General features: G+C 31.3%; 3 protein-coding genes across 3 annotated transcripts in view; 2 read left to right on the top strand and 1 right to left on the bottom strand.

The window, feature by feature from the left end:
- LOC146537928 (TBC1 domain family member 12-like) overlaps positions 1–10,619 on the bottom strand; it is a 51,241-nt gene extending 40,622 nt beyond the window's left edge. Inside the window, exon 1 of the mRNA XM_085187684.1 lies at positions 9,774–10,619. Coding sequence (XP_085043810.1) covers positions 9,774–10,204 — 431 coding nt within the window. The 5' untranslated portion in view covers positions 10,205–10,619. The remainder of the gene's footprint in view (positions 1–9,773) is intronic.
- LOC146537929 (polyprenol dehydrogenase-like) lies at positions 7,440–9,129 on the top strand. Its single transcript, XM_085188265.1, has 2 exons — positions 7,440–8,449; positions 8,593–9,129. The coding sequence occupies exons 1-2, from the start codon at positions 7,745–7,747 to the stop codon at positions 8,938–8,940; spliced, it is 1,053 nt and encodes a 350-aa protein (XP_085044391.1). The 5' UTR covers positions 7,440–7,744; the 3' UTR covers positions 8,941–9,129.
- Positions 10,620–10,983: 364 nt separating the features above from the next.
- On the top strand, positions 10,984–16,780 carry Hpr1 (THO complex 1-like protein Hpr1). Its single transcript, XM_085187685.1, has 10 exons — positions 10,984–11,206; positions 11,301–11,978; positions 12,433–12,692; positions 13,471–13,643; positions 14,235–14,364; positions 14,585–14,670; positions 15,028–15,179; positions 15,521–15,610; positions 16,180–16,260; positions 16,371–16,780. Exons 1-10 carry the CDS (start codon positions 11,162–11,164, stop codon positions 16,680–16,682), a joined length of 2,007 nt encoding a protein of 668 aa, XP_085043811.1. The 5' UTR covers positions 10,984–11,161; the 3' UTR covers positions 16,683–16,780.
- The last annotated feature ends 683 nt before the right edge of the window (positions 16,781–17,463 follow it).

Genomic DNA, 17,463 nt, shown 5'->3' with positions numbered 1-17,463 from the left:
TTTTTAAAAGGTCTAACATATTATGTCAGGCATAGGAGAAAAATCGTGCGACTGTAAACGCGACAGGTTGTACAGGTTCGATTCCCACTCAAATTTGAAGTATTGAATTTCTCATTTCCTCGCTCTGGTAACGAGGCAACGCGGGGCGTTGAGTCCCACCACAATCTTAAAAATGGTAAACAAGACATTACGCTTCCAAAATGAGGTCATCTTGAAGATATATTAAGGATAGTTCCGTAAGAAAATTGATACAAAAAAAATGTAAGCCAGAAAATATTGGGACCACGATCGTCTATCTCGATTGAGCTATACATTTCTAATAGAGTCGTGAGTAAAAGCTTTTGGCTTATCAAACTTTTGATTAAAAACGACATGGCGTTCCTTATTTATTGTATCAAGATACACTTACTAACAGTGGCCTAAAAAACAACTATCGTTAAAATGAAACAGCATTACAGTTGTACTTAGAGATGGAATTTAATATTTAGATAATATTATATATAATATTTTTTCGTCTCTAAGTAATTGCAAATTAAAAAGTTACTAGTTACTTTTTGTTACTTATTTTTTAGGTTCATGCTGTATTCCACATGTAGCACAATCTATTGTAAAGACACTCCACTCCCCACTATCCACCCAATTCTGGAGGCTTGTTGAGTAGAAAAAAACACGAGTCTTACTTTAATTACTTTGTCCAAAGCAAAGATAAAAGCAGACATCATGTCATCCTATACAAATATAAAGAAAAATGAGTCAGAATCATCATCACTCACGTGTGTTTCTGGTAAATTCAAAATAAAGTACAGACGGACACTCATGACATAATTGCTTGGAATGACGACTGCGGTGTTCGTAAGCAAATGAGGCATAAAGTATGAGACATTAGTCATAACTTCGACAACAATGGTACTAATTACTGTATTTAAACTGGAGCATTAATTAAACTCTTATCTAATTTGAATTACATAGATATTTTGTACTAAAGAACGATTATTTTAGTCAATTCGGATATTTATACAGTTGGAAAAGCTTTTACAAATGGATTATAATATCTGTAACCTATCTCCCAATAAGTACAAGTACACGACCAAACAGGACGAAAAATACATGAAGAAATAACCTATATAAAGTTATTAAGTCCAGCTAAACCCATAGAAAATGGAGCATAATGTAGACCATTGACAATTTTCCAATTGGCTCGAAGACAACTTTTAGATGTGAATGAAAGGGAACCTTGGTCGCAATTAGCAGCTGAGCCGAGGCTTAATGGCCAATGTGACAATGTTGCATCGCCAAGGCGAAACCGCTACATTGCTTGTATACTCCATTGATAGAATATTAGCTTTTTATTTATTAATAAATTTAATTTGGAAGGGAGAAAATATATTTATTACAATTTTGTGTGAAATTAAAAAAAATAATAATAATAATAATTTATTCTTTAACTTTTTCTTTTATTTTTACATTTAAATTAAATGATTCTTTAGTTGCCTAAATTACGGTACTTTTAAGAAAATAAGTCACTATTATAAGAAAATAGTATACTCACTACATAAAATGAAATAATTACTCTATTTTATAATAACAAATATCTCAAAGAAAGTTTCATAAAATATTACAGCTACACTTACCCAGAAAAACTTTCAGTGACGTCATTGTAACCAACATAAACCCATATTTATCGTCTTAATAGGCCAGAAACGTAAGTATGCTTCGACTTTATGTTCTTGTAACACTATAAAAAAAATCTTATAAATTTTCTGTATAATTTTACGTTAAATACTTATTATTTAAATGAAATATATATTTACCAACTTTAGAATCTCAAAGTTGTTTAAGATAAACAAGTGTCCAGAAAAAAATAACAAAAAAAAGCTGTTGCTGTAAAACTGGTAGCATCAAAACATCTTATCCCTAAGAACTTTAGTTGAGAGCTATCAAATTTCAAGTTTTTACGACGCCTCCAAAATGAACATATCAGGTGACAGTCTGTCACTAATGTTTTTCAGTCAAGTGTACTTAACGTCGTGAAGTCTATATATAAAACTAGAGGACGCGCGCAGCTTCGCCCGCTTATTTGCACTTTTAGGGGTGAATCCTAATAAACCATGAAACACGTGTTCAATGAAATAATTTTAAGAGTTTAAATTTCAAATCTTATAAAAATTGGTGGCGATTTAAAAAAAAATCCATACAAACTTTCAACCCCTATTTCATCCCCTTAGGAGTCGAATATTGCAATTTCCCGTCTTAGCGAGCACCTACGTCCTATAAGTAACTCCTATGCTAAATTTGAGATTCCTAGCACATGTAGTTTCAGAGATTTCGTGACCTTTCGATTTTATATATATAGAAGAACCTACAGTTACACAAATAAACTCTATTAGAATCTAGAAATTATTTAGAAACCAATAATAAATGTAACGTAGCGGGACTTGAACTCGCTCTTATTGGAAACCGTTCAGCGCTCAGGCCAATTAAGCCATACGTTTTTAACAAACCGTTCAAATTTTTATGCGTTTGTTACAATCTATTTTTACTTAAGTAAAATTTAATTTTTATCTTTGGTACACGAAAAGCCTTTAAAAATATAATTGATTAAAAAGTTAAATCTTGTCCTTGAACAGAACACCAACCACCTCCATAAAAAGAGGTTTTATTTTCGCTAGAACATCTGCAATATTATTTATTCAGCAGGCGCATCCTGTTCCATATTTATACGGGCAAAAACGTCGATACGTCCGAGAACGGAGCCAAACTATCCGCATCATTTTTTTACAGACAAAGTCCTTTAACTGAAATATCCTTGAAACACAGAATACACTATATCGAATATCTATAAGGCCATCAGATTGTGGGTTCGATTCCAACTCGAGGAATTATTATATAAGTATATATATTATATATATAATATTTTCATTTACTCGCTTATGTAATTCTCAATGCTTTCAAAATTCTGCGGAAAGGGAATGGTCGAAGTGTCGAAAGATTATTTTTGTTATATCCAAAAATTTATTAATGAGTTCCATCATTTCTACTTAATATTTCTAGGTTAAAACTACTTTATCTACAGCGTTTAGAAAAAATATATCATTTAGACAGGTCCGAGAAACGAAAATATTTTTTAAACATAAACTGCATAAAGATCAAACATACAAGTACAGCCATTGCATATGAAGGTATATTATATTAATTATTATTACGTCACCATATAAACAATTATTCAGCACATTTAACGTAAACACTTGCATTCAGTGTATAGTACTGTAAACAAATTGTGGCCAACCTGAAAGCTAAGTCCAAAGCGGCCGCGGCTCGTAGGTCGCACTATAGTAAACATTTGTGCAAGCCATGAAAGAAAGGTTGCGAGTCGCGTCAGTTGGGTAGCGTTGTCTCAGCGAGCAGGTTTTACCAGTACAAGTATAAAGCTTAGGTTATCCATTCTACGTTACGTATACTCGTATTCGCTTTAATTTTATAGCACATTGTTCCAAGAAACTCGTTCTTGTTGGATTTATTTTTATTTTCCACGCGGCCAATTACGTCGCCTTCGAATTTATGGTGGTGTATAGTAAAAGAAAGTCTTTATTGTTAGGGCTTTGGTCGTAATTTGACTTTGGTGTTATTACCTCGGGCTTTTTTTTTATGAAATGCAGTGTGTAAAAAGAGCCTAGCTCATAATTGCATTTTTAAAAGTTGAATTAACCTACACTTACATTTAATTAACATGAATAATAACTCCCTTATGTAATTTTAATTTTCTTTTTAACAAATTAAATAATTTTGATTCTTAGTTGAGTCAAATATTTTTGTCAAGAATAGGTATATGTATAATAAAAAAAAATTGTACAAAGTCATTAAAAAATATGAATACTAAAAACATCACGAGTCATCTTTCCAGCAAAAACGTTTCATAAACGAATATTTAGTAACTATATTCTCACAAGATAATTATAAATAATTTTATATATTATACATATATTACTGGGAAACAATGAAAATCTGTTTTTAATGCTTACTTAAGGATCCTGACCTAGACATAAACGCCAGTATTTAAACAAAGCATAAGTTTGTCATTAATTGTAATTCAAGACATTGTGTGTTGAATAGCGTAACTCAACGCTGCATTTTATCTTAGTAAGCGGTAAGGGAACAATTAATTTCCTGGAACTATTATCGAACCTTCAACTAGTTACATTTACATTTAGACTCAGTACCACGAAGGCGTTAATTTCAAATCATTTGAATTAAAAAAAAATATAAATAAAATTAAGTAAAACAATATTTTATTTTAGTATTTCCATCAATATTTTAGTATTGAATCACGACTGGCCTTTAGATATGATCAATATTTTTTATCTATAGGTATTTCATTTTTTTTTTTCACGATGCCTAAAACAGGAAACAAAAAGAAACAAGAAAACACTTTTTCTTCTTCCTGTAATATTAAGTAATTCTTCTAAAGGCATCAAATGAAAATTTTATATAACTTGTAAAGATTTAAAATTTTCAATAAATTCTATCCTATCCATCTGCTCTCGAACGTCACGCGCCACTGCTAAGGTAGCGTAATAGGGTTGCCAAATAATTTAAAATATTTTTATTAAAATCCCAAAGTGTTAAATACGCACAATTCTTTAAAAAAATTATTGCACACTTGGGATTCGAAAAACATTTCTACTAAAAATTCATGCGTTTTTTATTTTTAGTAAAAGAACGATTCAAAAAAGTAGTTATTTATGAAAACCGTGAGCAATATAAACATTATACGAGAACATAAAACTTACACAACAAAATTATACTAAAAATGTTATAAACTTATGTTATTATCATTTTTTTTATTATACATACTTTAAATTTTTAGTGTATATAATTAATACTTATATTTTACACACGTGTTTCACTATTTACAGGGTGTTCAAAGCGTTATTTTATAAATATAATAATCATATAAACACATAAAATAAATAAATATTGAGAGTACGGAGAGCTTGCTTAACTAAAGCAAACTCTCCGTACTCTCAATATTTTTTGTAAAAATAGTTTAATAATTAAAACTTGTGACGCAGCATCACAAGCCTCTGCCTGTAAACGCGACGATTGTGAGTTCGATTCTCACTTGGGGCAATTAATGATTTTCAATCCTCTGTTTTAGAAACAAGACAAAGCCTCGTGCAAATTGGGCTCAATCCTAGGAACACAAGATTCAACACAAGATGGATACTTTGTGATTAAAAATAGAAAAATGCAACAATACACAATTTTAACATTGTTTGTAAATTTGACATCGTTTGTTAACCCTAACACAGATCAAAGACCCTTAATTAATGCGTCAGTAGCGGCGGACCGAACTTGTATACAAAATGTGAGATGTAAACAGTTATATAGATAGGTATATTTACCCCACCTACCTATACTTAGCTCACTCCCCTTAAATTAATTAAAAAAACTAAAATAAAAAAACTGATGAATGAAGAACTCCTTTCATCTCCTCATGAAGATGTCCTGCATATTAAAGATACTAAAAAAATCCCTATTAATAATGCAAAACATTGAATTAGAAATATTTTCATTTCCTCCCTCTGATAACAAGAAAAAGCATTGAGTTCCACTTAACACGAAATGTCTTACAAATTGGACGTTAATTTAGTGAACGGAGTGTCTTAACACTACCACTCTATATTAGGCATGGGCGTTATCGTTTTTTTTCGATAACGGTTATGTAACCGATATATGGTTTTCATAACGATATCAAAAACGGTTTTCAGATATCGATATTGACAATACAGTTTACAAACGTTAAATCATTTTTAACGATATAAAATGAAGGCAAATTGACATTAAACGCTGGTGGCGTTTTTTAAAAGTATTATGAATATAAAATAAATCACCAAGTATACAGAGAGATGAGAGACTTTACGCGACATTTTTAAGAAAAAAATTATGTCTATATACACTAATATATTTAAGCTATACACTAACACTAATTAACTTTAAACTATATAGAAATTGTTGTTAAAAAAAAGTATATACACACACTGAAATGCACAATTTTTAAGGAAACCTCGTCCGCAATACGTATCGCAAAGGACTAAATACAATACTAAACTATTTCTAAAATATTAAAAATTTGAAAATAAATTTCAAATAAGCATTTGTCACTTAAAAACAAACGTTTAGAATTTAAAAGTCGAATCCACTCAAGTGTGAAAATAATATGAATATTTTAACCAAATTTCAACCTTATTCCCATTATATAGAAGTTCTTTTTTGTAACGTAAAGTAATAATATCTTATAGATGCAAGTTATCGGATATTCGCTTCATTTCTTTTACACTCGTGAGAAACATATAGTTAGAAAGAGAGGTAGTTACTTAGTTCGTGTTATGCGAAGTTTTCGTTTTTACGTTTTCGTTGCGATAGTTGCTGTGTGTGATTTTAAGTTTTAATACGCATCTGATAGTAGACAAGTTTCTATGATAACGGTTTTTTTAGAAACAGATATCGATATGGTATGGTTTCGGCATCGTATCGGTTACAAGTTACGTTTTGTTATATCGAACTCATCCCTACTCTATATATGCTTACCCTGCTATATTTAAGATACAGAGTAAAGTTAAAAAAAAATTAATAACTATTCATCAGTATCGGCGAAATGAACTAAGTAGTCTAAGAAATATGTGATGCAAGCCGTTATATTAGCTTATCTCATTCTTGCTTACGTAAGCTAAGCTATGATGTTGGTGGTTTTTTGTATTGAGATTTGAAAACTGGTTCGAGGAATAAGTAACGAAGTTCAAATGGTATAGGAATGTTTTAAATATTTTCAAGGATGTTTTTACATTTATTTATTATCTAATTACTTAAATATTGGATCTTACCTGCGATCAAGAAGCTGAACGTATACATACATATAACAATTATAAAAGAGCATTAGCATTAATCAATATTCATTACATAAACATCCGTATTTGATGTTTCTAATTTATATATTGAAGCTAGTCGTGGCGCAGGGGCACAAAGTGGGAGTGTAAACGCAACTGGTCGTGGGTTCGATCCCCACTCGATATGAAATATTAAAACTTATATTTCCATTTCTTGGTGTCGAGGCAAAGCGCGGCGTTGAGTACAATGCTTCCAGAATTCGGCGGAAAGTGGGGTACGGAGTGTCTTAACACTAGGTTCCCTCTGACTACCCTGCTGAGTGCGGGATAAAAGACAGTTGTACTTCTGTCGTGTTATCGCATTTAATATAGCATAACAACGTAAACAAATATAATAATACACTGATAGTCTACTTAACATATGTATAACATATATGTATTTATGTACACTTTGATATGAGAGGCCTAACTCAATATTCAAAACATATAAAGGACTATAGGAAATCATACTGTAGACATGACGTAATGCGCATGCGAAACAATTTGCGAGTCACTTAGTAGGCAGTCAGTTACATTCCTCGCCTCTAAACAATCGGTAGACGATAACAAAAAAATATTAAAGAAGACATATTTTTACTGTTTTATTTATTATTTTTTAGAGGAAAAATATTCAAAGACTGGTTCTCACAAGTTAATCTGCAATTAGCCTGCATTTCATCTGTTTTTTCTAATAAAAACAGTTAATATTTGCTGCCATACACAGGACTAACGGTACACCGGCGAGCGAGAGAAAGCGTAGAGGATTCCATTCGAGTGAAAGCACGACGCCAGTGTAGACGTGATATCGATATAACCTCGAAATGTTTCTGATAACGTCAATAACATTACTATCAGTGACTTTTGGCGTTTACTGGTACATGAATAGACAGAAGAAGTTCAAATATATGTTGAGTGATTTGATAGTCTCTTTGGACATGCAGGGAGCTGGAGCCGGTGGATTGATAGACGACTGGGTAAGCGTTTGGAAAAACAAGATAACATTGCCAGATGCACGGAACAAAGTTGCCGTTATAACGGGTGGTGCTCGCGGCATCGGCTTAGAAGTGGTTAGAGGACTTTTAAAGGCAAATGTGACTGTTGTCATGGGTGTGAGAAATCCAAATGCTGTGAAATCCATGAAGGAAACAATGGAGAATGGTGATAAAATACATGCATTTCCGTTAGATTTAATGTCGTTGAAATCTGTTAAGGAATTCTCTGAAAAAGTTTTAAAGGAATTTCCAGAAATACATCTTGTAGTGAACAATGCTGGCATTATGTTCGGAGATTATAAACTAACTGAGGATGGAATTGAAATGCAATTAGCTGTCAATCACTTAAGCCACTTTTATTTGACACATTTATTGTTGCCAGCATTAAAAAATACTGGGAAGGTGTCAGAGCCAGCAAGAATAGTGAATGTTTCCTCTTGTGCACATTATGCTGGGAAAATTTACTTTGATGATATTAATATGAAGGAGCATTATGACACTACAGCTGCATATGCACAATCAAAACTTGCTCAGGTAAAAAAATTAAACTAATAAAAGACAAATTAAATTGTTTTTAATTTTTCTTTTAATAAAATAAATTAACATAAATTTAATGTTTTTTCTTATTTTTTTACTAAGAATATACTACTTAGTCACTTTATTTAATTTGGTTACAGGTAATGACAGCTAGATACATTAACAAAATTTTAGAAGACAAGGAAGTCCCGGTGAAATCTTACTCAGTTCATCCAGGAATTGTTGACACCGATCTATTTGAGAAATCAAACTTTAGAAAATTCCCCTGGGTAAAGAAAATGTTCTTTAAATCACCAGAGAAGGGAGCTATTTCCATATTACATGCATGTTTTAACCAGGACATACTATCGAAAGGTGGATTGTACATTAGCAATTGCAAAGAAGGAATTAGTAATAGATTTTCAAAAAATGAGGTATACCAAGAAAAATTATTTAAGCTATCTTGCAGCTTAATTGGCATTGAAACTGAAAAATTTGGTAGAAACTAACTATAATAATTAAAATGTAATGACAAGACTATATTATAGCATAACTGTATTGGACATGATGAATTTATTTTCAAAGCTTAGGGGTCTTTTGACTATTAAAAATGTTATTTAATCTATTTATTCAACATATACTAACATTTTTTACCTCGGTAGGATAACATATTTATTCAATAAATTTTTTATATTAAATTTTTGTTTCAATTTTCTTTCCTTTTTGGTATAAGTCACAAGTTCACATTCTAAAAAAAGTATGAAATGAATGAAATTTATTTAACTTAGATGTCTTAAGAAGTTTTTGTTTATGTTAGACTGTTGTGGCTCAATCTTGTTGTAAATTTAACAGTTGTAGGTTTGATATCCAATTAGGGTATGATATTTAAATTATGTTTATTTCCAACTCTGGTAGTCGAACTTAGTGTATTCAACAAAGAACAATCTGAAGCATGAAACTGTTTTTTTTCTTACTTGAATATTATCAAATATACACTAAAGTAAATAACTAAAGAGCATATTATTTAACTTTTGTTTAACGGAAACATGTTAAGTATTTGATGTGTATTACAAAACAAAAATATGTACCTAATTAAAATATAAATATTAAAATTAGTATAACTTGTTAACAAAAGTATAAATTAATAAACAAAATATACAGTCATACATGGCAACAACAGGCTCTAATTATGTATGGACTATAGATATTAATTATAATTCATATAGAGTTTCTCAAATCCAAGTGAAAGTTTATTTTATGCAAAATGTAAAATGTGTATTAAAATGTAACTACAGCTGTCTGCAATACATTGAAATTTATGTTTATATAAATATTAACTGACCTGCTAAAAAATCCTGACAATCCTTTTTTCTTTAGTTTTGCATGTTCTTGTACTGTTTCCACATCACCTTGCTCATCATCTCTTGAAGCACTAGATCCCAGAGAACATTCCGAAAGGCTTGAAACAGTACTTGAAAAAGACCCTCCATCCTTCCCTCTTTGATGACCATTCACACTGCCACCCCACTGAAGGGTACTCTTGGGAGAATCACTAGTATCACTTTTCTCACATAAAGATATAGAATAATTTCCTTCATCACTAAAACTACTCTTTTTAGATAGTTTATCAATTTCGTCCGAAGTGTCCTCCGATGGCTTTTCGACCTTGGGACTCACAAAATGTAGTTGTTTGGTAATAGGATTATAAGCTAGTTGTATATTGTCTAGGGCTTCGCTAAGGCGCATCCCGCCTTTTTGGCACGGCGACGACATTCCAAAGGTTCCAAAATCAAACTGCGTTTAAAAATTCCATCCATTTTTCAATAATATCCTTTTAACTGTTTCCTCATTAATGCCTTCATTATAAATCATTATTATAATTAATTGCAAAGTTAGCACTATAGCTCGTTATCTTAATTTGATATTTGTAATTCACATCACAAATGAAAACAATCGATGTAAATATCTTGTTATAGAAATCTAAATTATTATCTTATTGAACATGTACACAATGAAACACTAAAATGTTATAATAAATATTTATCACTAAGAATTTTTACACAATTATTAAAAATCAATAGTATCTATAACACTATGTTTTTATTACAATAAATCATACGGAACTAAAACATAAAGCAAAGCAACACACCCACCACCTTTTCCCTTCCACTCTAAATAAATTGACATTGGCATTTTGCGTTGTTTAGTTCGAAAACAGAAATCACGAGACCCAACATTATTCGACTAAATGCAGTAGACACTTTTGTACTAAACAGAATATAGGCAGTGCATTATATTATCACTCCGTTGGCTTATACAAGCGCTACAAACATTTTCGGACGAAAAAAATGTTGTCTTGCCTTATAACATTCTTAATAAATTAAATAAGCAGTTATATTAATTTACACGAACTAGTGTTAATGTTTTATTAATATTCAATGTTATATTTTTAATAAATAACTGGAAGTAAAATAATGACATAAGACGACTATAATGGCTATTATTTATCTACAAAATAAAGCAGAAAGCGTCGAATCGAAAGTGACACTAGAAATTATGTCAATATCAATAATCTGTGCAAGAAGTGAACAAACTTTGTTGTTTTTCCGTTTATTAATATTGTAAGTGTAACAATATTAATTAAGATTATAAGCTTTGTTACAAACCAGCCTAACTTATGAATTAATTAATCAATGAAAACGATAAATACACTACATTAAATTTTTAAACATGTCTGAGAAAAGTGGATTTGACGAATTGCGAGTGAAATATAAGGTAAATTTTATAACCTTATACATACATTTTACATGAATAAGTAATTTTTGTAACTGAAATATGAATTATGCTGATAAAAAATCGTATTTTGCAGGATGTTCTATCAAAAGCTTTCACAACCAATAATATTGACTTATTGGATTCATTTTCAAAAAATGCCAATGAAACCGATAGAAAAATTGCAATGGATCAGGCGTTTAGAGACAAACTCTTGGAATTACTTGTAGAAGAACCAGATACTTTAGAAAACTACATTTCCTTTTGTATCGAATCATGTCGGCGACACATGGTGACACCCACGATGCCAGTAGTCCTACTAGGCGACATATTTGACGCGCTTACTTTGAACAAATGCGAAAAGTTATTCACATATGTTGAGAATGGTGTAAATATATGGCGAGAAGAATTATTTTTTATAGCTTGTAAGAACAATTTGCTAAGAATGTGTAATGATTTATTGAGACGTCTCTCACGTTCACAGAACACAGTATTTTGTGGCAGGATACTATTATTCTTAGCCAAATTCTTTCCTTTCTCTGAGAGATCTGGATTAAATATAGTGTCGGAATTTAACCTCGAAAATATAACAGAATTTGGTGGTGACAACTCCAGTACACTAAAAGATTCTCTTGACGAAGAAATGGTTATTGATGATGATAAAAATAAATTGGCTATAGATTATAATCTGTACTGTAGATTTTGGAGTTTACAGGATTTCTTTAGGAATCCAAATACCTGTTATAATAAAATTCAGTGGAAAACATTTGTTGCTGTAAGTTATTAACTAGTTCTATGATCTAGAAAATTGCCTTTTTAGTTATATTATTATACTTTTAGGCCTGTATGGTACAATATTCTGTGACAATGAACACATCAGATGTTAATTTATTTTTCTATGTGGATTGAGTGAATTGAATTATTTCCATTTTATCATTCTGATATTACAAAGTGCATAATGAATTCCACCAACAGGAAAGTAAGAACAAATGTCTTAACACTTTCTTTCTCTCTGCCTACTTCACTTTATTGCAGAAATTGTGTGAAGTTAAATAAGAATTATATTATTAGTATTATTTTTAAAGTTTAAAACTGTCAAATTGAGTCTCCTAGAAGGACTCCTTATATAATATTTTTTTTTAGAAAATATTAAATTTAATAAAACTGTTGACAAAGGCTTAAAGAGGTTTTTTTTTTATTATATAATAAATTTATAATTTTACTTTCAGCATTCAGGGAGTGTACTCTCAGCATTTTCATCATACAAATTAGAAGCCATTGAATTACAAAAATCTAAATTAAACAGATTAAAACCAGTCAATGCTGATATAGAAATGCAAGAGAACAAAGAGCAACACTACTTTGCAAAGTTTTTAACAAATCAAAAACTTTTAGAGCTGCAGTTATCAGATTCTAATTTTAGACGATGTGTCCTTATACAGTTTTTGATCTTATTTCAATATTTGACTTCTACTGTTAAGTTTAAAATGTAAGTAATTTATAGGCATTAACATATTTAGAGATATTTTCAGAGGGGATGTGCTTATTATGAGTGAGGAAAGTGCTTATTATAAGTTTATTTGAATAAAGAATATTTTGAATTTGAATTTGATGCTGGACTTAAGCTGTGAATAGATATGTTCATGTAAAGTAAAATTTCTGGGGTGGGCACCATACTATTTTGGAGTAAGGTGGCTCCCCTACCCTTCACATGCCCATGTTTATAGGTATTGAAAATACTTTGTTGATATCATTTTGATACCCACTGTATCAATGGTTATGGGATTGATACACATTTTGGGAAAATAATTAAGGTTTACGGTGGTCTGATAGATTTCCTCTGCCTACTCTGCTATTTGCGGGATACATCTTGAAGCTAAATAAATTCAAATTCAAATATTTTTATTCAAAATAAAAAGTTACAAGCTTTATTTTTTAACATCAAATAATTTACCACCAGTTCACTAAAGTTAGTGCCTCAGACCTGAGAAGAAGCGACCCAAAATAAAATGTATTATACGTTTTGTTGTATTGTATTGTAATTTTTTATGATCTTTGACACTCTGCTATATTCAGGATACAGTGTGAAGCTGAAAAAAAACTGTCCGTCTAAAAAATGGAAAATATTACTTTTTTTTAACTTACCTGTCATCCATTCTTGAACACGAGCCAAGTTGTTTACCCTCGTGTACCCCAAGTTTACCCTCCCAACTTGTAAAAAGTCTTGTGTACATTCATAATTACTATATTAAAAAAACATTTTTCAGGGAATCTCAAGAATTAAAATTGGAACAATTAGATTGGGTTAAAGAAACAACAACACTAGTATTCAAACTATTGAGTGAAACACCTCCAGACGGTAAGAGCTTTGCCAGTTGCGTCAAAAGTATTCTGAAGAGAGAGGAACATTGGAATAACTGGAAAAATGATGGTTGTCCAGGTTTGTTTTATTTGATAATAAAAAATATGTTTATTTAATTCTGTAGAATCTCACCAATATATTATATTAATAAAGGCCAGAGGTTGCCAAAGCATTTTAATAGGAAAGTTAAGGAATATTGAATAATGACAATTGTATATCCTAATTGTATCTTTCTTTTTGTAATGCATAGTTATCATAACTTAATTTCACCTTTTATCCCTAGCGGTATAGTTGAGAGAATGGAGTGCCAAACGCTACATACCTCTTTCACCTCGTCCATCATCACCAACCTCTTCATCCAAAAAAAGTTAAAAAGACAGTAAATCATTTCATAGGAAGAAAACAATATTCAACAACTTTTTTTATAACTGCAAAAAATTACGTGAGGAGTGTTATAGTGTAACACATAGTCTTTATTTAAAAATTTCAAATTATATTTTAAGGAATTCTAAAGGCGATTTTAAAATTTATTTTTAAAAATCGAAAATTTGGACCTGTATACGGTATACAGCGAAATAGGCGAAAAGAATGTAATGTTTAAAAACTGTTACCCATGCACTGCGAATTTCCGATTTTTAAAATAAATTTACATATATTAAATAATTTTAGAATTTCCGAAACCCAAGCCACCTGTTCAATCGGAGTCCACGGAGGAAGTGAAGAGAGCCAAAAAACGTCGTCGACCTGTCGGCGATATCATAAAAGAATATGAAAGCCAAGACAAGTTCTTTATGGGAAAGTTAGTAGATAATGATATTATATTATGTTGTTTTTTTTTCTCACAAGCACCACCCTATTTAAGATACATTGCGTATTGAATACGTGAAGTTGCAACTGGGAATTGAAGCCACAGCCGTCATGTTTACAGACACCCGCTGTCCTACTGCGCCACAAATGCGATCTTTAAAAAATAATAAAATATATCCAATTTAAACATGTTATGATTTAATTAATTTCAGTAATGACTTAACTAAACTGTGGAACCTATGCCCTGATAATTTAGAAGCTTGTCGCACCAAGGAGAGAGACTTTATGCCATCTTTGGGTAAGTACTATTTACTATGATTTTTTCTTATTGAACTGGTGGTAAATTATTTGATGCTTACAAAATAAAATATGTCACTTCTTATTTTGAATAAAATGATTTGACTTCAATTTCATTATAAAATATTTCACAGTAATTCACATACTTATAATATGGGGAGAAGGTGGTCATGGGGGCCACAATTTGTTTTTGAGGTAGAATCTATAACAAATTTATAAATTAGTAATGCTGATATTTCATCTCAAAAATGAAATTTCTTGGGAAGATATAAATTAAAGTATTGTGTATTTGTAATTGGCGTTTTTATAGGTTTACAACGAGGAACCAAAGGTATTTAATTATACCATTATTTTTCAGAATCATACATGCTCAGCGGTGGGGGAGTAGGGGGTAGCTGGGGGGGAGGTTGGGGTTGGCGCGCCCTACGTTTGCTCGCTCGACGGTCCCCGCACTTCTTTGTGCACACGAACAACCCTATTGGGAAGTTGCCCGACTATTTGGATGATATGGTATGTTTTCTTTTGTCAGCGGTGAGGGTGTTTGTTGGAGGTGTATGTAACTGGAGCGGTGGTTGGGGGTCTTTATGCATTCTTGTAACGGTGTTGGGAAGTAGCGTAACTATTTCGATAGCGATTAGGGGGGGATCTATTGTTGATTAAATATTAATTATACGCGCTAAAATTCTTATGCACGCGCTTACAATGTTTTTATGTTGTTAAATATTTTTATATAACTCGGACAATTATAATATTTTTCCATCTAAGGATAAAACATTATTGTGTAAAAAATAATTCTAAAACCTATTCATAATATGATGAAATCAGTTTATAAATATTTTCTTATTTATTAGGTAAAGAGAATAAGTAGAGAAGTGGCGGCCAATGCAGCATCCAGCAATGTTAACGGAGATTCCAGTAACAGTGATAAAGCTATTAAACAGGTAACATTATAAATTATTTAACTTCACATATATCTCTATATCAGTCCTATTTTTATTTAGTTTCACGCTATATCCCGTACATAGCAGCGTGGAGGTAACCTGGAAACCTAGTACTTAGAAAATCCGTTGCCTCTATCCGCCGGATTCTTGAGACATTGCGTGTGGTGACTCTGTGTCTGAGTGGCAGAACTCAACGCCGCGTTTTGTCTCGTTACTAAAGCGAGGAAATTAAAATATTGAATATTTTATTTCCTCTAGTGGGAATCGAACCCACAACCTGTCGCATTTACAGACGCACGCCAATACCCCTGCGCCATAATAGGCCTCCGTGAATATCGATTAATTTCTCTTCATAAAATAATTAATATAATAATTAATCGTACTTATATATCCCTATGTGGTCGCGGGAGCGACGTAATAAATTAAGATTTTTTATCTGTACTATGGATAAAATAATAATTTTATTTAACATTTTATTTGTGACAAATTTTTTTACAAGTATACTACTACTTTGTCATTTTATTTTTTTGTCTGTCAGTAATAAAATAATAATTTATTTGTAATAACAGGAACAAGTTGAAGAGGAAATGGCGGAAGAACAGATAGAAACTGATATTATTAAAGAAGAAGACACTACTGATATTGAACAGGTGAATGAGTTTTTGATTGATTTGTTTGCCATTAAAACGATTGCTTTGCAGGGCTCGTCAATTTGTGTCAATTGGAGTTTCTCAACACCTATCAATATATATTTTAACAGGTACCAGATTCAACACACGGTGAGGAAGATGAAAAAACAACAAGATCGCGAGTTACAATGATAACTCCCACACAATTGGACCAACTTGCGGCTAAATTAACGGACTGGAAGAAGTTAGCAGCAAAACTTGGATATAAAGTCGATGAAATACAGTTCTTTGAAACTGAGAATGCTACGGAAGTTTCTAGAGCTAAAAATATGTTGCAATTGTGGTTTGATGATGATGAAGACGCTTCGGTGGAGAATTTATTGTACATAATGGAGGGACTCAAGATGGCGGACGCGTGCGAAGCGCTGAGAAGCGACAAATGACGACTGCTCAAACGTAAATGGAACCTAGTGAATAAATGATATGTTAAAATAAGGATTGAATAATTTAGTGTCTAAAAATATATATTTTTTAATCTGTATGTCGTTGTTTTATTTTATTATTTTAAGTTAAAAAAAATCATTTAGTGTATTCTAACTAAAGTATTTGCATTTTGCTTGACAAAAGCTTTAATGATATATATGATATATTTATGTTTGTTAATATATATCAATGTATGAAGTTTCTAGAGCCATGAATATATTGCAGTTGTGGTTCGATGATGACGAAGATACCTCAGTGGAGAATTTATTCTACAGTAGTGACCTGCTTGCGGCTTCGCCCGCTAGAGATACACAATTACCCTTTCTACTAATCTGAATAACTTACGTAAAACAATTATAAAAAAAAAACTATATAAAATAATTATATAGTTACAAGCTTATTTTATTTATATGTATAGATAAAGAGAGGAGTCAAGATGGTGAACGCTTGCGAAGCGCTAAATGACGTCTGCTAAAACGTAAGTAGCATATAGTGAAACAATGATTTGCAAAATAAGAAAACAGTGGTTAGGTCATAGGTGTACGAAAAAAAAATGTTTATTTTACATAAACGTGGTTGTTTGTTTTTGATCATTAGCTTAATACTATTAATTAAAGAACACTCGAGGAAATGAAATATTTATTCACGTTTATATTTCCATTTCTTCACTCTGGTGTCGAAGCAAAGCGCGGCGTTGAGTTCTGCCACTTAACACGCAATGGCTCCAGAATTCGGTAGAAA

This window comes from Heliconius melpomene, chromosome 7, assembly GCF_056956725.1.
Source record: "Heliconius melpomene rosina isolate 202511_hmr_F chromosome 7, ASM5695672v1, whole genome shotgun sequence".
In the NCBI taxonomy this organism is placed as follows: domain Eukaryota; kingdom Metazoa; phylum Arthropoda; class Insecta; order Lepidoptera; family Nymphalidae; genus Heliconius; species Heliconius melpomene.
The sequence above is the reverse complement of the archived record's forward strand: the minus strand, read 5'-3'. Positions and strand labels throughout refer to the sequence as shown.

Bases quoted from the DNA above. Each gene is read 5' to 3' on its own strand.
- LOC146537929 (XM_085188265.1), top strand. From the start codon at position 7,745: ATGTTTCTGATAACGTCAATAACATTACTATCAGTGACTTTTGGCGTT. The intron at 8,450-8,592 runs GTAAAAAAATTA...ATTTGGTTACAG, and splicing joins CACAATCAAAACTTGCTCAG to GTAATGACAGCTAGATACAT.
- Hpr1 (XM_085187685.1), top strand. From the start codon at position 11,162: ATGTCTGAGAAAAGTGGATTTGACGAATTGCGAGTGAAATATAAG. The intron at 15,180-15,520 runs GTATGTTTTCTT...CTTATTTATTAG, and splicing joins CCGACTATTTGGATGATATG to GTAAAGAGAATAAGTAGAGA. The intron at 16,261-16,370 runs GTGAATGAGTTT...ATATTTTAACAG, and splicing joins ACACTACTGATATTGAACAG to GTACCAGATTCAACACACGG.